This window comes from Diabrotica undecimpunctata, chromosome 3 (genome assembly GCF_040954645.1).
Source record: "Diabrotica undecimpunctata isolate CICGRU chromosome 3, icDiaUnde3, whole genome shotgun sequence".
NCBI lineage: Eukaryota > Metazoa > Arthropoda > Insecta > Coleoptera > Chrysomelidae > Diabrotica > Diabrotica undecimpunctata.
In genome coordinates this window covers 92,564,667-92,589,368 of record NC_092805.1, presented here as the reverse complement: position 1 = coordinate 92,589,368, position 24,702 = coordinate 92,564,667, and the positions used below count along the sequence as shown (strand labels likewise).

The 24,702-nt window shown below is 33.8% G+C and overlaps 1 protein-coding gene across 1 annotated transcript; it reads left to right on the top strand.

Moving 5' to 3' along the window:
* Positions 1-3,650: 3,650 nt before the first annotated feature.
* Positions 3,651-24,359, top strand: LOC140435794 (uncharacterized). Its single transcript, XM_072524511.1, has 3 exons — positions 3,651-4,049; positions 19,365-19,538; positions 21,836-24,359. The coding sequence occupies exons 1-3, from the start codon at positions 3,834-3,836 to the stop codon at positions 22,265-22,267; spliced, it is 822 nt and encodes a 273-aa protein (XP_072380612.1). The 5' UTR covers positions 3,651-3,833; the 3' UTR covers positions 22,268-24,359.
* Positions 24,360-24,702: the final 343 nt, after the last annotated feature.

The window sequence follows — 24,702 nt, the reverse complement described above, 5'->3', positions numbered from 1 at the left end:
GTAGTTTGACGATCAATATCAGGACGCACGTTGTCTTGCTGAAAAAAGACGTCTCGACAGCCGTCGAGATAAGTCAGTAAAGTGGTTTGTAAGATGTCATCAAAATAACGCGCAGCTGTCATATTGCCTCGAATAAATACAAGTGGTGATCGGCTACCATAGGCAATAGCCCCCAAACCTTACTCCAACTGTCCTGTGTACATGTCTCCCAACAGCAAACCCGATATCTCGTCGCTCTCCACGGCGGCGTCTTACCATCCTACGACCATCATGCGTTCCTAAACATAATCTTGATTCATCGCTGAATGCTACATTACGCCATTCTGCCACCCAATGCTGCCGTTCTCTGCACCAATTCAAACATTGATGACAGTGATCCACAGTCAAAGGAAGCACTAGTCGTGGGCCGAATGAAACCAGTCCAAAGGCTCGAATGCGACGATATAGTGTACGCATACTAACAGGTTTACCTACTACTCCAAACCATTGGTCAGCAATTTGACGCGTAGTAGCAAAACGGTCTCGCAGAGGAAATAATATAAAGCGCCTATCTTGACGCTCTGTGGTACGCCTCGGTTGACCAGTAGGTCTTCTTCGTGTTCCTCTACCTTCGTTTGACCACACACGACAGACACGCATAACCGTCATTGCCGTACAATTAACGCGACGACCTATTTCGCGATACGACAAACCCATATCTCTATACGCAATAATTCTGCCCCTGTCAAAATCGCTTACATGGTGGTAATTTTGATATCTTCGAACTCGAGGCATTTTCTTACACTGAATACAATTAGACTGAGGAATAATAACTAAAAATTTCTATACAAACCGGTTTTTACAAATCTATATCTTTACAAAAAGGTAAAACTTTATTTTTACAAAAAGTAGAAAAGATAAAACATTAATATTGTTATAGCATGTTTTAAATGTTGTTATTCTGTTGCCAAAAAATTAAGTTCAACAATTTATTCCTTCTAGGTGTAACACTTCTAATGCCATTGAGATAGTTTATTTTTATTGTAACTCAATTGCAACTACGCAAAACTTTATTATGTATTTTAGCTGCAAATGTGCTGATGATATTTTCAAAGTTGCCAAGGGATGCCCGTTTGTGTTCAATTGATAATATACTTAAATTAGAGGGTCTCTTCTGTCCCAGTCTAGTTCTCGCGTAGTTTTTGAGGAATTTTAGTTTGCTAAAACTTCGTTTTCCAGATGACACGTGAGTGGTAGCATGAGAAATATTCTCAGTACATACTAGGATATACTGCATCAGTTTATTTTTAAAAATTCTTAATAAAACAAAAATCAAAAGACTTAAAAGAAGATTTCTTTTGATATGGTTTCCTTTAAATTTTCGTCGACTAATAAAGCATGGAGCTTGAAACTTTTTATTTCAAATTTAAATTCTTTAATTTATAGATCAGAACTGTAGATTTTTACCTTTTCTGCTTTGTTCTTTTTTAGACCTTTTATTTGCATTTCTTCAATTCGAACTTCAATCTCGATTCAAACTTAATTCAAAAATTCAAACTTGCTATTTATGTTTCCCAATTAAGACTTAAGACCTATCACTGAGTTGTTTAATCATCCTGTCAATAACCCTTTAACATAGCTACTTAGTACACATTCTCAGTACTTATCGGAGCTTGATCACCACACAGTTTATTAGGAATTCATCTATTTTTTCTTTCTCTTTTTTTCAGTGATCTCAGATGGCAGATCATTCATGCTTGCTAAGAATTTTACTGTCAGGTTAATATGAATTTTTCAACAAAGCATGATAAAAACACAAGGGAGCTCAGTCTTAGTTTAAGGTGTTTAACTTCCTGCATTTTGCAGACCATCCGTTCCTTGCTTTCAGTGGCACATATTTTCGGAGAACTTCCCAGTTTGAAGTTTAAGCCACAAAGAAATAACACTTACTGTTAAAAACTCCGAAAAAATTCTGAGCCTCAGTAGTATCACTGGCCACATTAGCACCAACTAAACTGGAGGAGGGGGCAAGTGAAAAGATGCTAGCTAGTTTTCCTAAAGTCATCTGAGACAAACTCCTTTATACTTCCTTGCCATATTTATCCCACTGTAGTAGGATTGATCTCTACAATTCTCCAAGTTATTTCACTCTTTGTCAAATTTTTTTAGGATTTCTTGGCTGAGACCTTTATCTATTTTATCACTAACTGGGAAAAAATCAATAAAACATTCCTCTACCGCCGATGTAATTTTCTCACTGTGGAGCAAAGAAAATATATTTCGCATCCAAAATGTCTTATATTATCTATTGCCTTTGTTATTGTCAATTATTTTAAGAATCTCATGTTGTATTTTATGTGAGAAATACGAGATTTGCCCTTTCTTATTCTGCTCAAGATTTCGTTAAAGAGGGATATTGTAATTCGATATGAGTTCTATTTTGTTCAAGAACTTTCCTTAAATCTTTAGTTTCTCGGAATGGACTTCCCTGCTTTGCTAGGAATAGAATAACATTAATAAAGCTTTATTGCCTTCACTATAGCCTAGTTATAATGTCTTTACTTTTTTTTCATTTTTTTTTACTTCTTAAAACCAAATTTTGAATAAGTTACGTCCTTCTCTGCTGCCATTACTTTATTATGTAACATATTTCCCAATCTGAAAAACTTGTTGGTCATGGACCAGGATCCCTAAAATCAATGGAGAAGTAGGACGTTTCTTGAGGACCAGCTGTAGGGTCTGGTCGAGATTATAATTTCATCTTCATTTGTTTCATCAGTGGGACTTCAGTTTCCTGCAAAGTTCGACATGTTGTGTGCCTAATTCTTCAGCTTTAACATCTAAAAAATACCCAAAACCGGGATTACAAACTTAAAAACAAATATCAAATTGGACAATCATCATATAATGTGGATGTTTGTCGAGGATAAGTTGAAATTCCTGGACAAAGCGCCAATTCATACCAACGCATAACGTATAATGCATAACAGCATTGTGCAACAAAATAAAATGATATATAAAAAAATTCTGATTGTATTATAATTATTTTGAGAGATTTAAATAATTTTTCAGCCCGGGGCACGTGCACCACCCCCCCCCCCCCCCCCCACGTAGTTCTGGGCCTGCTTGTATTACTTCCAATATTTTCATAATATTTTTGTACAAGCACATGATCTATTTTATTTTTATATTGACCCTTCGATGTTGACCATGTTAACGATGCATGCTAACAATAATTCTGCTAACGATGCTAACGTTTTAAGAATTATGAAGTGTCTTATCCCTAGAAGAATCCTTATGTCACAACCTGTGGGAAGTAGAAATAGGGGTAGACCAAAACTCAGATGGAGGGATGGTGTAGATGAGGATGGTAGACAAATAGGCGCAGCAAACTGGCAACAGTTGGCAATGGATAGAACTGACTGGCGTAATAGACTTGGGAAGGTCGAGGCTCTTTTATAGGGCTGTAGCACCAATGATGATAATGATGATGAAGTGTCTTATCTGAAATCTTAATTAATCTAAAAATTTTAAATCTTAATGTAAAATTTTATATGTTCTTATTATTTTAATGTTCCTCGTATAAGAATTGATATTAGATGTGTAAGCTACGTAAATGCTATGTGATAAGCTATCGACAATAAATCGTGATAAGTTATCAATGTGGTAACACTTCCGAGAGTACCTAGTCTTAACTCTCAATTATCAGAGCATGTCTATCAATAGTCAGGGTCGGCCATACAAAAATAAGATTTGCTCGCATAAACAAAAACTATTTTACGAATAATTTAATCTCGATAGTCATTTTAAAGTTGAGAACTGTTTTGAATTTTTTTTAAAGTATTTTGTTTTCAATGAATACTGATATAAAATATGATAAGAAACAATGGACAAACGATGAAACGATAGAATTGATAGAATTATATAAGGAAAACTCAATTTTATGGAGACATAAAAGAAATGATCACAGATATCGTGAAAGTAGAGATAGTATATTAAAAGAGTTTTCAGAAAAATTTAATTGTAGTGCTGATGAAATACGACGAAAATTGCATAATCTACGGAACCAGGTAAGATGAACTACAAAAATAACATATTTAAACAGATGAGTTCGTTTTTACAAAGGTCAAATTGGTTTTATAAATACTTAGCTTTCCTTTTTTTATTTGGTTAATAGATATATAAACTTATAGTTAAGACAATAATTTCGGTTTTTCTAATTTATCCCTACATATCTCATGTTCTCTCACGTTTGATATTAGTAGCGTAATAGTAGCATTTGATATGTTAGTGTAGCAATGGTCTATTCGGCATTCTGTCAATGTTTTTAACATTTTCTGATGGCTTATGGTATTGAATTCTTTCTCGTAGTCGACAAATATCAGTGCCAATGGTTTGTTGTATTCTGCAGACTTCTCTATCAAGTTCTTTATTACTAGTAAGTGGTCGTTAGTGCTGTATCCCGATCTAAATCCAGCTTGTTCTCTAGGCTGATAGAAGTCTAATTTAGCGTCCAGTCTTTTTTTTGATAATTTTTGTGAAAAGTTTATATATGTGTGAAATAAAACTGATAGGACGGCAGTTTTTTATGTCTCCTTGCTTGTGTAATAAAGTAATAACTGCATTATTCCATTGAGAAGGAGTTTTGCCTTGGTAGATGCATTCGGTGAAAAGCTTCGAAAAAGTGCCGTTTGATTTCGTATTGAGTTATTTCTGGCATTCATTCTGATCCCTGGTTTGTGATTTTGGGCAGGGGCTGATCTTGCCTTTTGTCAGTGCTCTCATACATTTCGCGATAAATATATAATATATATATTGTTGTACTTTTGAATGTCCATAAGCAATAAAAAACCGATATACAAATTTTATTACTTAAATAAAAATTAAAATTATTGATATTTCATAAAGACACGGGCATATAAATTTTCAAACATCCTGTATAAGACAAAATATGTATTCAATAACAATTCTTCGAACAACTTAATTGTTCATTAGGCCTCAGAGACAAGACTTTCAAATATTATCGATAAGAAATTTAAATAAGTCGGTTATTGTGGAATGGATTTACCCGGAATAAAAGTGTATATAGAAAGTGTTTAAACAATAGACCGGGATTTGCGGTGGTTTTTCTCCCCGAAAGATTATATCGGTAAAAGTTTATTAACAAAAGACATTGAATTGAGAAACAGGTATCGTTTGTAGCTATTAGTAAGAAATATTTGTAAAGCAGATAGATTTAGTTAGAATAATTAAAGAATGTTGTTTTCTGGAATTACCCGAATGACGTTTTATAGAGAGAGTTGGTTGGTAACGATATACGTCACAGAGGTGGATGATTTTTATTGGTCAATTTTTGAATGCAAGGAGGTGGTGGTTTTGGCTATGAGATAGGAGAGAGGAAAAAGGTTGGTTAGTCAGTTTTCGTCGTCCAAGAAGGAAGGAGCTTTGTGATTTGTGTTTGTTTGAAGTCCCGAAGACGTAATTTACCGGGTGTGCTTATTTGCTGTGTAAAAGCTGACCAGTGTGGGGAACGGGGTACAGAGAGATAGAAAAACCAAAGGGTATAAGAATATTAATATCAGACGAAGCCGGAAACATTTGGAGTTATAAACAGGCGCGGAGATTGGCTCAAAAGGAGGCTGCATAGACTAACACGAGTTGTTGGGTTGCAGATACAAGGACAGATAGGAGAAAGGTGTACGTCATCTGGACCACAATAGGAGCAGAAGCAGAGAAAGGATTTTTTTTGTGGCGTGGCCATAGAATTGCAACGGCAGAGAAAGGAAGGTCAGTCAATTTTCATTAGAGCAGGAGTGTGGTTTTCATTTATTAATTAAATAAATTGAATAAATAATAGAGACAGTTAATTTGGCGATCATTTAAAAAAAAAAAGAATTATAAAAAGAGCTTAGTTATAACACATATTAAAAATCAATGTAAAATAACATTTGGGTCCATGATAGAAAAGAACTTCTCATATATTTAAAGTTAGTGTATTGCAAATATTACAGGATTGATTGTTATATAAAATTTCATTAAAATAAAGGACATCTCACATATAGTTCAGTTGAAATTATATGTATTTTATTCAGGTCATATTACCTATCCCAATTAGGAAGCCAATTGGAAAATATTTTGAATCCACGATCAAAGGTAAATAGTACAAGTTAAATAGCCTGAGATTGTAATTAATTAATGCTGATTTATTGTGATTAATTGGAGATTAGATCATGTAATAAATATAGACAGGATTTTTTTTTAAATAAGCAATATAATACAATTTAAATAGCATAACAAAATGGCCCCCAACGTGTAAAGCTTTGAAAAATATTTCTAGTTGGCAAATTTAAAAGGATAGGAGTAGACGAGCAGATATTTGAAAGTTTATATGCCGTGGATAAAGTGAAATATTATGTAAAATTTGAGGACATAAAGATTTATATATATTTTTTTAAGATACAATTTACCATAATTGATTTATTCGTGATATTGATAATTTATAGGTTACCATAATTAATTTATTTGTGTGATATTTACATTTGAAAATTTTACCATACTTGATTTATTTGATTGATTTTGACATTTGATATTTTACCATTTGATTTATTTGTGGGATATTGAAATTTGATACTCGTACTCAAGAGTTATTACATTTGGACAAGAAAAGTCCCGTTTGTTGCAACAGACCAGTAGAATTTTATATTTGGCGGGGATAAAAACATAATAAATGCCAAACACAAGAAACAAGAGCAAAGAGAACAAAAAACAAGAAGATAAATCAGAACAGGAAGAATATTCAGACCAGGAAGACGTATTAGACACAACAGTAATGGAGACAGAAAAACAAGAATCGGGAATAGAAAAATTAATACAGATGATGCAACTCCAATCACAGAAGATGGATGAATCACAACAAAGAACGGAACAAAAATTGGACAATTTGGAAGAAAACCAAAGAAAAATGGAACAAAAAATGGAAACGCGTATGGACAAATATGAAAACGAAATAAAAGTCTGTTTAGAAAGAAGTAGGGAAGAAACAGAGAGGAAACTAGAATTGCAGAGAGAAGAAATCGAACCAAAAATGAAGGATATTCAGAGTATGCAAGAAAGGGAATTAGAACAGATTAGAACAGAAATAAAATTTGAAAATGCGCTACAAGAAGACCGGAAAAAAACGGAAAGGAGATTTAAACAAATTGCAGAGATGGAGATAAGAGGTTTAGAAAGAAAGGAAGTCATCGTACATCGCACAGAAGACGTAAAAGTACGATTTGGCGGGGATATAAGGAAACTACAACCAGTGCCTTTTATAAATAACCTAAAGGAAAAAGTCAAATACATAGGACCGTTTGCAACAGCAAAGGAAACCATCAGAAACCATCTCAAAGAAGAGGCAAATCTTTGGTTTGTCAGCAAGGAAGAAGAATTTGACAATTGGCAAGATTTTGAGAGAAGATTCTTAAATTATTTCTGGGGAAAAATCCAGCAACTACAAGTAAATAAAGAGTTACAAAATGGAAAATACCATGAGAGGATGGGCGTATCAGAAAAGATGTACGCATTACAACTCTATAATAATGCAAAACATTTGCAATATAATTATTCATCAGAACAATTGGTAGAGTTGATGTCGCGACACTTTGAAGATACCTTGGAAGACCACATAAATCTCCAAAATTACAAGGACATTGACGGCTTATGTCAATTTTTGCAAATGAGAGAATCACGTAGGCATGAAAGAAGAGAAAGAAGACCGCAAGAAAATTATAGACAAAGAGAAAACCAAGAATATAGAGATAGAGGTCAAAATTTTAGAAGAGATTATACAAGACGAGAATTCATACCTAGACGGGGATACGAAAATAGACCGAACGAAAGAGAGAATTATGAACCCAGAACCCAGAGATGGAATGAAAACAGGGATCGGGAAAATCAGAGTAGAAATAACCGCCCATACCAAGGAAACAGATACAATAACCCACGGAATGAACAGGAATCTCACGGTAACCGATACGGGAATGATAGACCAAAAGAGAACAGAAGAGAAATAAATAATATGCAAAGAGAAGAAAATGAATATGAGAGAGAAGATGACAGGCGAGAAAACACAGAAGAACAACAGGCGTGTTTTCAAGAAGGCACTCACTAAAAACGAAGAAACAAACAGGAATTTTTTGTCACCCCAAGGAATTTATTAAACTGGCAGGAAACAATGAAAAGAGAAATGGAGTTAATTTAAAATTTGTGGATGGATTTATAAATGAGAAACCAATTAAAATTATGATAGACACAGGCTCTGAAATAACACTGGTCAACAGAAAATTAATCGAAGAAGTAAATTTAACAAGTCTAATTTATAAAATACCTAGGGTGAATTTAGTGGGCGCAAATAAACGGACATTGGCAACAATAAATGAAGGTATACGAGTAATGGTACGATTGAAAAAAAATATGTATGCACTTCAATGTGTAATAATGCCGAATATGTCACATGACATGATTGTAGGCGTTGACGAATTAACGGAAAAACATGTAGTGATCGACTTCAAAACCAATACGATGAAAATAACAAAGGAAAAAAAAGAAGAACAGGATAAGGAACAAGAGAAACAAATTACGGACGAATCAGAGAAAGAACAAACGGTGGAAATGAACCTGGTGACGAAGAAAGGAAAAGGAAGAAAGAGGGGAAAAGGTCAGAAAAAGATCAAAGAAAAAAAAACCTGGGATTCCTCAAAAGATGAGACGAGCTCAGGAGAAGAAGATGGAAAGATTTTGACAAGAAATGAAAGCAAAACTTGGGATTCCTCAAAAGAAGAGACGAGCCCAACAAAAAAAAACAAAGGAAAATGAAGAGGACACAATGGAGACAGTGGTGTTTGAAGAAGACACGGAGTACACGGTGAATATGTGCGAAAAATTTGATGGGAGAGACAAAAAATTGATATGTGGAGAAGGCAAAGAAAATGATTTGCGTATAATTTTAAGAGACTATGAAACGCTGATAAATGAGGAAAACCGAGTGGCCACAAAATACGAGCACTCATTTGAGGTGAAAAACTTGGGAAATTTTCGATCGAAGACTTATCCAATTCCTTATAAGTATCGGCAAGAAGTAAAGCAAGAAATCAAAAAAATGTTGGAAGATCAAATCATTGAGAGATGTGACTCACCCTATATTAACCCAATTGTGATAGTGAAGAAGAGCAGTGGAGAGTTAAGACTCTGTTTAGATGCCCGAAATATCAACCAACACACAGTATCACAATATGAATCACCGTTACATATCTAGGCCATTTTTGGAAGAATCACGGGATCACATATTTTCTCAAAAATTGATCTAAAGCATAGTTTTTGGTTAATACCTTTGGCTGAAAAGTGTAGAAACTACACTGCCTTTTCAATTGATGGTATAGTATACCGATTTAAGGTAGTTCCGTTTGGATTACAAAGCGCCTGTGCAGCACTTGTACGAGCTTTGCATACCATTTTGAATCACCATGAAGAGTTCATCGTCCATTACATCGACGATTTATTAATTTTTTCACAAGATATGCAGAGTCATGTGGAACATATCAAAATAATTTTGAAAGAATTGGACACAGCGGGATTAAAACTAAACATTGAAAAATGTCAATTTTTTCAAAAGGAAGTGATTTATTTGGGTTTCAAACTTGACACCGAAACTGTAAGTCTAGCCGAGGACAGAGTAAAGCTCATCGACGAATACCCAAGACCAACAAATCTAAAAACATTGCGAGGGTTTCTCGGTACGATAAATTATTTCAAGAAATTAATTCCCGATTTAAGCCAAAAAGAAATTCCTTTAATAAAATTGTTAAAGAAAGGGACAAAATGGAATTGGAAAGAAGAACAGGAGGAAGCTTTCAAAATATTGAAACAAGAATTTGCTAAAGGAACGAAAATATATCACCCTATTTACAATTTGCCGTTTATACTCCGTACGGATGCGTCGATACAGAAATTTGCAGGAGTGTTGTCGCAAATACAAAACGGCCAAGAGGTTCCGATATGTTTTATATCTCGAGTGACTAAAACACATGAGAGAAAATACAGTGTCACCGAGTTGGAATTCGCCAGTGTACTATTTTGCGTAAACAAATTAAGGTTTTACTTATTGGGAGCTAAATTCACCATCGAAACGGATCATGCAGCATTGATACACATCATGAAGAATCGATTGGTAAATAACAGAATACACAGAGGCATTCTGCTCTTACAAGAGTATGATTTCCAATTTCGATACATCAAAGGGAAAGACAACATAATAGCTGACGCTTTAACACGGGACGAAGATACAGGAAAAAAGGAGACAATTACATTACATGTGGGATTGAATATGTTGACACAAGACGAAGGGATATTTTCGTTAAATGAGATAAGGACCGACCAGGAAGGCCTAGAAGAAAGAGAAAAGAGAAGAGCAGAGCTAGAAAACGAGATATTTTTTAAGAGAATAGACGGAAAGGAATTATATTTAGTGACACCGACATTGGCAGAAAGAATCATAAAGAAACTACACGAGGAAAATGGACATATTGGCAGTAGAAAGGTATGGCTTGTGTTTAGGGAAAACTACATCAGTCGACAAGATTACCGCATTGCAAAAGAGATCACACAGAAATGCGAAGTATGCCAGAGATACAAGAGCAGGAATTTTAAAAACGAAAATATTGCAAAGAGCATTGTATCCCGGAACAACCTGGACATTATAGCCATCGACATGTTAAGCGATCTAATTGTGACCACGCAAAGGAACAAGCATATTCTGGTGATGGTGGATGTGTTCTCAAAATACGTGAAATTATATAGTTGCCGCACCACAAAAGGGGAAGAAATATTGAGAAAAATAGACAATTTCATCGCTACGGTAGGAACCCCAAGAAAAATTTTACTAGACAATGCAACGTACTTCCGAAATGATCGTTTCAAGGGACAGCTTAGAGAACGGGGAATCGAGACGAACTTTGTAAGCATCAGGCATCCCCAAAGTAATCCTTCTGAGCGATTTATACAAGAGGTAACGAAATTTCTTCGCATTGCAACGGATGGTCAACATCGGCGATGGGACAGAAAATTGGGAGAAATAGAGATGTACCTAAATTCCATGCCAAGTACAGTAACGAAAGAAACACCAGAATACATCATGAAAGGCGTCATGCCGATAAGACCGTGGGAAGATCCAGAACAAAGAGAGTATCGACAGGTTATAGAAACGGTTCAGAGGAGATTAAGAAGAAGCAATGAGAAATACATCCAGAGACAGGGTCATAATAGGAAACGAAGACCAGTAACTTTCCAAAAGGGTGACAAAGTAATGGTAAGAGCATTAAGAGTGTCAAATCTTCAGAGCGGTATTTGCGCAAAATTGATGCCTGTTTTCGAAGGGCCATACATAGTAAACAACGAAGATGGAGTAAACAGCTATGAGTTGAAACATATGGATTCTGAAAAGATCAGAGGTATTTATAATATCCATGATGTATATAAATATCACGAATGAAGATTTAAATTTGTATAAAGTAGATAGTAGGATAGGATAATACGTAGCATAAGTGCAGCTAGCATACAGGAAGTGCGTTTTGGTTTGCCTCGAGAAAATTTAGTTGCATAGATTGATAAATTTTATCGATTACAAAGGCGGGGATTTGTTGTACTTTTGAATGTCCATAAGCAATAAAAAAACCGATATACAAATTTTATTACTTAAATAAAAATTAAAATTATTGATATTTCATAAAGACACGGGCATATAAATTTTCAAACATCCTGTATAAGAAAAAATATGTATTTTAAGTTGTTCGAAGAATTGTTCATTAGGCCTCAGAGACAAGACTTTCAAATATTATAGATAAGAAATTTAAATAAGTCGGTTATTGTGGAATGGATTTACCCGGAATAAAAGTGTATATAGAAAGTGTTTCAACAATTGACCGGGATTTGCGGTGGTTTTTCTCCCCGAAGGATTATATCGGTAAAAGTTTATTAACAAAAGACATTGAATTGAGAAACAGGTATCGTTTGTAGCTATTAGTAAGAAATATTTGTAAAGCAGATAGATTTAGTTAGAATAATTAAAGAATGTTGTTTTTTGGAATTACCCGAATGACGTTTTATAGAGAGAGTTGGTTGGTAACGATATACGTCACAGAGGTGGATGATTTTTATTGGTCAATTTTTGAATGCAAGGAGGTGGTGGTTTTGGCTATGAGATAGGAGAGAGGAAAAAGGTTGGTTAGTCAGTTTTCGTCGTCCAAGAAGGAAGGAGCTTTGTGATTTGTGTTTATTTGAAGTCCCGAAGACGTAATTTACCGGGTGTGCTTATTTGCTGTGTAAAAGCTGACCAGTGTGAGGAACGGGGTACAGAGAGATAGAAAAACCAAAGGGTATAAGAATATTATAGAGCAGGAGTGTGGTTTTCATTTATTAATTAAATAAATTGAATAAATAATAGAGACAGTTAATTTGGCGATCATTTAAAAAAAAAAGAATTATAAAAAGAGCTTAGTTATAACACATATTAAAAATCAATGTAAAATAACATTTGGGTCCATAATAGAAAACAACTTCTCATATATTTAAAGTTAGTATATTGCAAATATTACAGGATTGATTGTTATATAAAATTTCATTAAAATAAAGGACATCTTACATATAGTTCAGTTGAAATTCTATGTATTTTATTCAGGTCATATTACCTATCCCAATTAGGAAGCCAATTGGAAAATATTTTGAATCCACGATCAAAGGTAAATAGTACAAGTTAAATAGCCTGAGATTGTAATTAATTAATGCTGATTGATTGTGATTAATTGGAGATTAGATCATTTAATAAATATAGACAGGATTTTTTTTTAAATAAGCAATATAATACAATTTAAATAGCATAACAATATATATATATATATATATATATATATATATATATATATAATATATATATAATATATATATATATATATAATATATATATATATATATATATATATATATATATATATATACAGGGTGGTCCTTAAGTAATTGTACAAACGAAAACCGTAAATTCTATACTTTAAAATATTACGATTTAAGCCAAATTGCTTTAATAAAATGTTGATATTAAGAAAGATACAGGGTGTTAAAGTGCAAATTTAAAATTCTATTTTTCACTATAACTTTCATGTTTGTAAACATTTATGCATAAAAATTTACAACTGCGTACTTTTAAATATGAGAAATTATAATTTAATGCACACTTTAATGTAACTGATAGAGGGCGCCACTTATGCCACATATGTGGTATAAATTTGCACTTAACTTTTTTGCTCTTTAAGTTACCTGTATTTGGGATAAAAAATATTAAAGATACATTATTTTAAGAAAAAAATGGTATACTTGTTAATAACTTTAAAACTCAACAGTTTTTGAGATAATCGCATTTTAAAAATCAGCTGCATAATTCTGATCTGAGGCAATTACTCCAGGCAACGAAGAAAAAATAGACAAAAACATTAATACTTCTGAATTTGGGTATAAAATACCTTTAACTAAAGTTAATAGTTAACGAAATATTAAATAAAATAAATATATCAGCAGGATAATTAATAATAGGATTTGACAAAAACAGAATAATAGGATTTTACATCAAACATTTTACGTTTTATGTTAAATTAAAGTCATAATCAAAACATTTTGTTTACAAACCAAATTAAGAAATAGTTAAACTAAATAACATAACTTTTTGTCAAAGTAAGTGTTCGATATGTCCACCATTTTCTTTAATTCATTTGTGAATATATTACATAAAAGATCGTCTCATGTTAAATAGCATCATTGGTTCTAAACAAACTGCTGCAGTATTTATTCTTCCCATAGTTGGTTGCGAATGTTTATGGGATTCTTACAGACACGTTGTTTTAATACGCCCCGTACACCAAAATCAAGCGGATTAAATTCTGGAATACGTGGTGGCTATAATGTATAATGGATGAATATATTCTTTTGGATACATATCCAAACCTTATGGTATATTATGGAACTACATCTTATTTGTGGCAGAGGTTAAATGTGTTAAACTGTGATGTATTTGATTAATGGGTTACTTATATAAACACGGAATAACCTATCGATGTCATTACTTATTTATATGATTACGTTACAGCTTACGAGTAACTATAATTACATTTCGAAAAAATGGTCTGTTATGATTAACTAACGAACTAATATTATGCTGAACTAAATTACCTGTGTGTTTACTATATTTATAACAATATCGGTTATTAGGCCAACGATGATGTTTTTGTAAAAATGCTGAGTCTTTAAGGTTAGATTGGTAGAAAAAGTATTATGAAACAAGACACATATGTGTTATTCAATACCTGGGCTTTAGTTTCTAATTGTCCTAATAAAAATGGTTAAATAATTTACGTAATGAATGATAAGTGTTCTTTTGGAATTTTTTATAAATTAAATAATTATATCAATATCTCACCACACTGCAAAGGAATATGTGACTGCCACGATCAATCCAACGTTCAGAACAGTTATATTTAAGTATGTTCTCACTGCCTTCTCTCTAGAATGTGGTGGTCTACCATCTTACATAAACCACATATTTTGGGTTTTTAGCATTTTACAATAGGAAAAAAGTAATACAACTCCAGTAGGTATAGAAACTTAAGAAGCGATAGAAAAGGGAAATTGTAAACATGATGACGGCCAACGTCTGAATACGGACACGGCACCTAAAGAAGTAGATGAAGAATATTTTCTTCAATAAGACATTTAGCAGCCATAACAAAAATTTTGTAATGTTACATTATTATCTTTGAGTTGTTGTAATAAGAATAAACTGTGAATTATGCTTATCTACAAGTATTCAATGCTTCACCGCACAAATATTACAACTAAGAATTATTATGCAGCTGACTTATAAAATGCAAATATCTCGAAAACGGTTAAATTTTGAGGTTATCAACAAGTATACCTTTTCCTTGTAAAAATAATGTATCTTTAATATTTTTTAACACAAATAGAGCTAACTTGAAGAGCAAAAAAGTTAAGAGCAAATCTATGCTACACATGTGGCATATGTGGCGCCCTCTATCAGTTACATTAAAGTGTGCATCAAATTATAATTTCTCATATTTAAAAGTACGCAGTTGTAAATTTTTGTCCAAAAATATTTACAAACGTAAAAGTTATAGCGAAAAATAGAATTTTAAATTTCCACTTTAACACCCTGTATCTTTCTTAATATCAACATTTTATTAAAGCAAGTTGGCTTAAATCCTAATATTTTAAAGTGTAGAATTTACGGTTTTCGTTTGTACAATTACTTAAGGACCACCCTGTATATATATATATATATATATATATATATATATATATATATATATATATATATATATATATATATATATATATATATATATAGTCTCGTTACATCACTGAGCCAGCTGTCTTTCGCTGAGTTGTTGCAAGCGTTGTTATAAAACGACAAAATAACCAATTAAACTACGATTAACAAAGTTTTTGGGAATTTTTGGGATGATTAATTTTAGGTTTGCTTTAACGCATTATTTTCATTAAGAATGGTAAAAATAAATCCAATAAATAATATGTTTAAAATGACTATATCTCCAGCGTGCAAACAGGGGATCTTCTTCTTAAAATTTCTTCCGAAGGTTAGATGCCAACATGGCAACTTTCACTTTATTTATGGCAGCTTGAGAAAGTTGGATGGGGCTGGTTAAACCATTTTCTCATATTTCGTAGTCAAGCCTTTTTCCTCTATCTTTTTCCTTCCATAATTAACTGTAGCAGTCCGTATATTGATCTCCTCATGACATGTATAAGTTTTTGCTTTTTAATAGTTTGAACAACTTCCTCATTTTCATAAACTCTGGGTAGGACTTCAGTATTGGTAACTCTGGCTATCCACGATATTCGCAATTTTTTTATATTTATTTCAATGTTTGTGGCACTATGTACACTATTGGCTGGGTCTATATATTATAAGTCATTGTTTATTACATATATGTGATTTTGTTTTTTCTTTGTCATTTTCTTCACTTTTCGATAAACATTAATGTTCATATAAAGTCATATTTTTCTTTGATGGTTTTCCGATTATTTGTTCTGTCGCATCTTTTAGAGCTTGTTTAATTTCTGTTCTTTTTTCATTCACACCTTTGACTATTCTATTATTTATCCGTATAGATTTAAGGTTGTCGTTTATTTTCTGTTCTATTCTTTCTTATTCTTATCTTCGTCTTATTCGTCTCTTCTTTCTTATTTCTTTTCTATTCTTGTTAATCTCATCACATTAAACATTTTTTTCGGTTAATTATTTTTGTTTTTTAACCTTTTTAATTTTGTCTCTATTAATGTTAAAATAGGAACATGGTCCGAGTAAGGAAATAGAAAACTTTAAATATGAAAATTTGTTACGAAAAAGATCGAATTTAATTAGTAGTGCACTATATAAAATGAAGAAAATAATATAAACTTTAAAATACAGTGCGAAAGATAAACTTACTACTAAATAAAATAGTACTACTTTTGTTGTCAACTATGAAATCGATAATGTATCTGGTGTTTCTCGTTGCTTGTATATACCTGCATTTACATATGTTCTTATGCCTGAAGAAGCCGTTTGTAATTTTCAGGTCGTTCAGTTCACACAGCTCAATTAGTCTTTTTCCATTATCATTTGTCACGTCTTCTCCAAAATGGAATATTGTGTTATCATGTTGTTGTTTCCCTGTTCTTCCGTCCCCCACTATTATTATTTCTTGTGTTGGTCTGTTTGTCGATATCTTTTTGTAAGATGTCCATGAACTGGTTCTTTTCTACTATCAAACTGTTATCAGTAGAGCTGTATGCTCCCAATATCACTATTTGCTTACCATATATTTTTATGAGTTTTACTAATTGTTCATTAATGGGTTCCATGATTGTGTTAAAATGTGTGAAATAGCACGTGCATCATTCGTTAAACTTAAAAAGTTTCTTTGTTGTCGGGATATAAGGTTAGGACTACGCCTAAGAATGCGTCGATGTTACGTATTCACTACTCTCCTTTATGGCTTGGAAGCATGGACATTAAAATAAGTGCATCTAAATAAATTGGCTGCCTTTGAATTTTGGTGTTACAGAAGAATCCTACGAATATCATGGACTCAAAGAATGTCAAACGCAGAAGTTACTAGAAGAATAGGAAATGAAGCTAAAATAATATTGACTATCAAAAGAAGAAAACTGGACGACTTAGGCCATGTTATGAGAGGGTAAAGATACTCATTATTGCAGCTTATTATGCAAGGAAAAATTTGAGGAAAGCGAAATGTGGGAAGGCGAAGAATATCGTGGCTTATGAACTTGAGGGAATAGTTTAAATGCAGTAGTGCAGAACTATTTAGAGTGACAGTCAACAAGGTCCGCATAGCCATGATGATTTCCAACCTTTGTTAGAAGATGGAACTAAAGAAAAAGAATGATTGTGTTGTTGTATCTATTTTTTCTTGACTAGAATTACCACGCCGGCCGTTGTTTTTCTTCCTTTTTTTTCCCGCTCCAACAGTAGAAGATGTCATCTATAAATTGTGTACTATTTTCTTTTTTCTTAGTTTGAATGGTTACAAATGGCAAGGTTCTTACCTTTAAATTTTTCAATTACCTCTCTGTATTTCGTTCGCCATCCTTAGATGTTCCATGTACTACACGTGATTTCTCTCTCTCTCTGTCTCTAACTCTGTCTCTCTCTATCTGTCTTTATCTCTCTCTCTGATTCTGTTTCCGATGTTGGTTTAAATTTAAGACTGGGTCTGTCTTACTAATAAAAGCAGAATTCCCCCTCCCCCGTATCGACATATACAATTCGGCTCATTAACACCTTTCTTCTTCTTAGGGTGCCTGTCCGTTCCGAACGTTGGCGATCATTCTGGCTATGATGACTTTGTTGGTTGCTATACGAAATAGCTGTGTTGAGGTATTTCTATACCATGCTCTCAGGTTAGCAAGCCAGGATATTCTTCTTCGTCCTGGGGCCCTTTTTCCTTCAATTTTATCTTGCAAAATGCATTGAAGTAGCTCGTATCTGCCTTGATTTCTCATTATATGTCCCAAGTACTGCAGCTTACGGCTCTTCACGATGTTGACCAAATCCGCAGTTGTGTTCATCCTCCGCAGTACTTCTTCATTGGTGACTTTGTCTGTCCATGGTATCTTCAGGATCCTTTTGTATAACCATAGCTCAAAAGCCTGAAGTTTTGATAGAGTTTCCGCCTTCAATGTCCACGTTTCTACTCCATACAGAAGCATTCGTATATTCGCCCTTTTTGTTTTTACATATTTACATAAGCCAGGATACTAAGGTATAAAGCCAAAATTCCCACTTTGGAGGACCTGTAATTTTACTCTGAATCTGACGCTGTTTGAAGCCGCCCACTTTGGATCAAGTGCTGCTTGACTTTATACCGGCTCTAAAGTCTGGAATGCCACTTCCGTCTGCATAGTGGTCTTCACTTGTATCCCTGGGCAGGGATCTGTGATATGTTCCACAGAACTGGGTCCCCACAGAACTAGAACTTAGTCTGAATTTATTATGATTATTGCTGAATTATATGACAGAGTAATTCCAAGGCGACAGTGCTTAGTACTTGTATGTTATATCGATAATATGGTGTTAGCACAAAATATTCCAAAGGAATTAGAAAATAAACATAATAACATCTATAATTGACGGCATCTATAATGTTAACAATTAAAAAGAAAAAGTACAACTAATGCATGTTGCATAAATGAGAATGCTTGTGTGGGTGAGTGAAAAAGTGGATAAAGTAAAATTATATCAAAGGAAGTCTAGGCATAGCAGAGATTAAATCCAAAATGGGATAGTATTGACTAAGATGGTTAGGGCATGTTCAATGCCAAAATGGTACCAATGAATACGATGAATCTCTAAGTGTTAAGTCCCTGGAAAGAGCAAGAATGCCAAAGATCTGGTGAGAGACAGACAAGATATGTTTGTGAAGAAGGTTATTATTTTTTTGGTCCACTATAGAAGCTCATTGTGAAATGTAGTAAGGCCGACTCCATATAGTAATAAAGGTAAAGAAAATAATGATAGTATCCAATCGATTGTGACATTTAGTAATTATTTCCAATTGTTCAGAACAATCATGGTAATTTTATGTCATAAATTACGTTTTATTGGCAATATTTCTCACCAACTTATGTTACTTTAATATCTGTAAAATTTCGTTGACGGTTTATTTTCGTAGCTTTTAGCTTAACCCATAAAAATTTTGGTATGAAATTCTATTTTCCTTTATTAATACCATTTGGATAAACTTTATATCTATATTTTGTTTTAGGTTTCACAAGAATTGAGAAAATGTAGTACAAAAAAAAGTGTTAATAAAATCGATGGAGATTTTGTAAGTAGGTGGCCATATTTCAATGCCTTAAAATTCTTGATACCAATCTTAAGTGTGAAGAAATCAGAAGATACATTAAGGACAAAAGTATCTTTAGATTCAACAAATGTGGTAAGAAAACTATTTTTCCTCTATGATGCTGACTGCAATTTCTATTATATATTCTATTCTATATCATATCTGTTGGCCCCTCTCCAAAGACAAAACCTATTCGGAAAGAAGCTATACACTGAAATCACACATCAAAAAATACATAGACTGTGCGAAGAAAAAATCAGCTTTACACAGTTTAGTTTTCAGAATGCAGTGGGTATATAAGAGAGGCTTTCTTTAACATACAAGTGCTATTTGAAGAATGAAGAGACGTGAATTGCGATATTTATGCATGATTCATTGATTACCATAAGGCCTTCGATATAGTAAATCACGACAACTTGATGGAGATATTAACAAATATTGGAATAAATACCTATGATCTAAGAATTATTAGCAATCTTTACTAGAATCAAATGTCGTCTATCCGTACAGAGGCAGGAGAATCCGATGATATAAAGATCAAACGTGGGGTCCGACAGGGATGTATACTGTCATCCCTGCTATTCAACATGTACTCTGAGGAAATAATTCAAGAAGCAGTATAGGATGTTAAAGACGGAATTCAAATTAATGGAAAATGTATCAATAACATCAGATATGCGGACGACACGGTGGTATTCACTGACAGTGATGAAGCCCTCCAGAAGTTAATGAATAGGATCACAGAACTAAGTTAAAGTTATTGTGATTCAGTAAATATTAGGAAAACAAAATGTATGATAATCTCTAAGAAGGAAGAGTAATTGTTAAAGCCCAACCTTCAAAATCTTATGCATGAAATTTTTGACAACAAAGTTCAGGCATTTGGAATATGCCTAAAAACGCTGAATTTAAACTTTCACATTACAAACTGGAACGTCACAGAAAATACTTCCTTGAATTTGTAACTGAAGTTGTGTAGTTTTGAGAAACGTACTTGTGTGATCGAAGAGACACAGTTTAAAATGTTTAAGATTGTTTGTAATTTAAAAGTTTAAATTCAGCGTTTTTAGGCGTTTTTCAAATACCTCACATTTGTTGCCAAAAATCAAAATCAAAAAACCATGAAATTTCATGCCATAAGTTTTGAACTGACTCTAATTGCGGCAAAATGTAAAAATTGAATAAGAAAGCTGCACTCTTTGCCTTTAAACGCTTTTTGATTTTTGTCGATAGAACACTATAATCAAAAGATATCAAATTTTATAGCTCATAGCTGACATTCAAAATCGCCGGTCGCTTCAAGCGTTGTTTCTGAGAGAATGGTTCATTTTACACAAAAAGTGCTAATAAACATTTTTATTAAGAGGTATCTCAGCTACATTTTTTATAACAAATATTTTTGTACGGCCTACAGATTCTTAGTAAATCGATTTTATCCGTTTTCTCCCCTATGAGGAGGGTTCGTTTTAGGAGAAAATCAGGGGGTAGGACTATTAAACTTTTTTGCATAGTTTTGTGTGGTCCCAAAAATAACATTCCCAAAAAAATTTAGCTTGTTCGTATGATTTTTAAAGGTTCAGTGACATTTGCGTCTCTGAAGACTGAAGTATAAATAAATTAATTTATTTGTAACAAAACTAAAGCATCTTTGAGATTTGGTAATACGTTTTTTAGACGTCTTTATTCGAGTTACATCGGATTTAGGATTAATAAAATAATGAAGAAAATTGCTCCGTTAGAAGCCGAGAAAATGCATTTTTTTATGTATTCTGATTTTGAAATTTGTTTACGTTTACTGAACATCTCAAATAGCTTCAATTAACGTTCAAAAGGTATTTTTCTAATAAACCTGGATCGCAATACTTTCAACGAGATCTAATTTTCAATACTTTTTGATCTTTATTGGACAAAGAAAAGCTCATTGACTTTCTCTTCCAATTCTCTAAAAGCTTTTTTATAGATCATTCTTTAATATACTTCTGGCTCAGTGTAAAAACTAAATACCTGATCTTAGCAGAAAAGGCCATCAACATTTTATTACCGTTCTGTACAATGTATCTGTGTGAGAAAGAATTTTCAACATACACCTACCTCAAAAATAAGCATAGAAATAGATTGAATATAGAATCGATATAAAACTTAAACTCTCAGACAATGAACCAAATTGTGAATTTTTTTGTTTCCCCAAACATTTTATTAGAACCTCTTTTCTAAAACATCATAATATTTTTAAGGTATTACTCTCTGATGGTCGGAATATTTTCCGCATAAAACCCAGTCTGGTTTATCAAATAACACCTATTCTGATTAATAAACAAATTGTAACCATATTTTCTTCGACCATAATATCGACCAAAATAAATAATAATATATTGTTTTATTTGTCCTAGGTACAAATCCAAAAGACGTCAACCGAAAACGCAAATAAACAAAATGATAAGTATAAAAATGAAGAAAAACATAAGAGTTATGATGACGATAATGAAAGACTTATTTTTAAAGAAGCAATGAAAGTCCTTACAAAACAAACAGATGAATATGACAAATTTGGTCAATATGTTGCAATGGAGTTAAAAAGTTTGCGATCGGACTTGCTCAGAAACAGACTGAAAACTGAAATTAGGAAAGCGATAGTTCGCATTGTGGAAGATGATGACAATATATGTAATGAATTATCTGGAAGGTCATTTTTATTGACCCCTACTCCATCTAATTCAAGTGTTCCTGCCTCTCCAAGTTCTCAACATGCATTGATGACATTTGAAGAGAATCGTATTACCTGCGAAAGCTTTAGTAATAATTTTAATTTCATAGATATGTAGCTCGTTTCTTAATAAATTCTTCGTGGCAACTTTACATTGTAGGAATGACTCCGTAGTCTAAATTCACGCCCTATCAAAATTTGAATAAATTTAAAACGCAAACAAGTTTCTGGCAATGACATACCTTTCCGGGTCATTAACTCTGAACCCAGGAAAAAACTTTCATTCCTAATATTACATTGCGCCTGAACTGCTACTGTCGATATTTCATTTCTCCTACAAAGGCGATATTTCATTGAAGCTAAATATTATGTCACGCCATTTTCCATGTGGCTCTCTTGGCTTCTCTTATGGCTATATAGTATTCCGTCCGTGTGGTTCTGTATTCTCCCCATTCTCCGGTTTCTTTGGCTTTGTTAAATAGCTTCCTCGCCTTTTTCCTCAACACAGACAGTTCTTTATTCTACCATGACGTATCCTTAATGGAACTCCTCTCCGTTAGAGGACAGATTACTTGGAATGCTGAAATGACAGCGTCATTTAGATCATTCACTGCCATTTCTAGATCTGTGGCGTCATTTATCGTTCTTCTTATCCTCGAAAGATGCTGGTCTAGAACTTCTTTATAAGCCTCCCAGAACGTGAATTTCGATAAGTGACTTTTTCTGCTTTTCCCTTTAAGGTGTATCTAATGTGTCTATGGTCTGAGCAGCTCTCCTTCAGGAAATTTGAGGCTATTACTTCCTTTCCACTTTTGATTATGAAAGTCGATTTTTTGACTACATTTAATATTTCCAAATTATTTGCCATAATAAATTGCACTAATGACTCGCCCCTTTTGTTGGTGTTCGTGCTCCCCCAGGTCCTGTGGTGTGCGTTGGCATCGCAGCTGATGAGCAGCTGCATCCCTATTTTCCTGCATTGTCTCACCAGCTACTCCACTTCATTGGTCGGTGTGCTGCTGGATTGTCCGAAGGACGATAGGCCGAGTCCAGAATAATCCCTCTCGGCCCTCTTCCTTCCCCGATCTTGACTCTTACTGTCGTCAGATTTCTGGAACAGAAATTAATTAGCGACAGTATCTCTAGTTCCTTTCTGGCATACACAAAGGTCCGGGCTTCAGTAGATCATTTCTTCATTTAACCCTAAACCTTTGATCTCCCTTGTACAAGAATCTCCCCAAGGCTCTTGTACAAGGGCAATACCAAACGTGCTACCAGGACTGCTGAAGCTGCCTTGCAGTGTTAAAGGTTAATCTGAACTACCCTTAGGCCTTACTTTCTTGGCTTGCAGATCTTTGAAGGTTACCCTATCAAGTCCATTGTAAGCTTATGAAGCTTATAGTTTTTCTCCTTCAGATTTCCGCAGGATTCTTCAACTATAGAAAAGGCCAGGAGCTGCCCTCACCCCATCTCTATTTTCCTGGTTAACAGAGACTAGTTCTGTGTCCTCAGCATGGGATTCAGATGCTGAAGGCGCGTCCTAATTATCTCTGTATCTATGAATTTTGGCTCAGTGATGAATCTCACCGGGAGGTCCTTGAATTAAACCACTGTCAAACTCACCTCCTCTCAGAGAGTGCATAGCACTTTAATTATCTCCCTGAGCCAGTTATTTTTGACCTCATTTGCGCAGGTCAATGATAGCAATCCTGCGTTAAATGGGGATCTTTCAACTTAAGGAACGCTGCCGCTACCCTAAGGGACATCATAAAGTACTTCCAGCAGTTGGCTTTGTATTAAGTCCGCCTGTTCTTACCTTAATGTTTAATGGGGATGGCGTTTGTGTCACCGCAATTCTGATGCCCTTCGCCACTTCCACGAGTAGCTAGAGAATGGGTGGTCCATCCTGCAGATCCCCTCATACAGGAGTAAGGCTATATACAACGGGGTTTCGCTCTGTTCCCCAAGGGTACCGTTCATGATACTGTTACCCCCAGTATCTTACATGCCCTCGTCATGGTAATTTAATTCTTAGCAGTAGGGTTGAGCCGTTTCTGGGTCAGAAGTTCCACCCCCAGCCTTTCGGCAGAAGGAGCCTGCTCGTCATACGTCATACGCCTCCCAGAGGAGGCCAATCAAAATCAAAATTATTTATATATATATATATATATATATATATATATATATATATATATATATATATATATATATATATATATATATATATATAAACAAAGGGGAAAACAAATAGGAAAACAAAGTCAAGTTACCGGTATTTTCGTTGAAGTAATTGTGGGTCATTTCATAGTTGTGCGTCGGGACAACTTATTGGAAGTATGAGATGAGTAGGCGCAGTACAACAAGAGCGCAAACCAGCAACGCAGAGGACGTTGAAAAAAATAAAATTATTAGATTGGAATGTCTACAAAACCAATTTGTAGTGAAGGAAGGTTGAAATCTGAAATTTATTATGGCGATTAAGTCAAGGAATGAGGAATGAGAATATGGAATGTGAAATAGATAAAGCTTTAAGTAAATTAGGAATGAGTCATT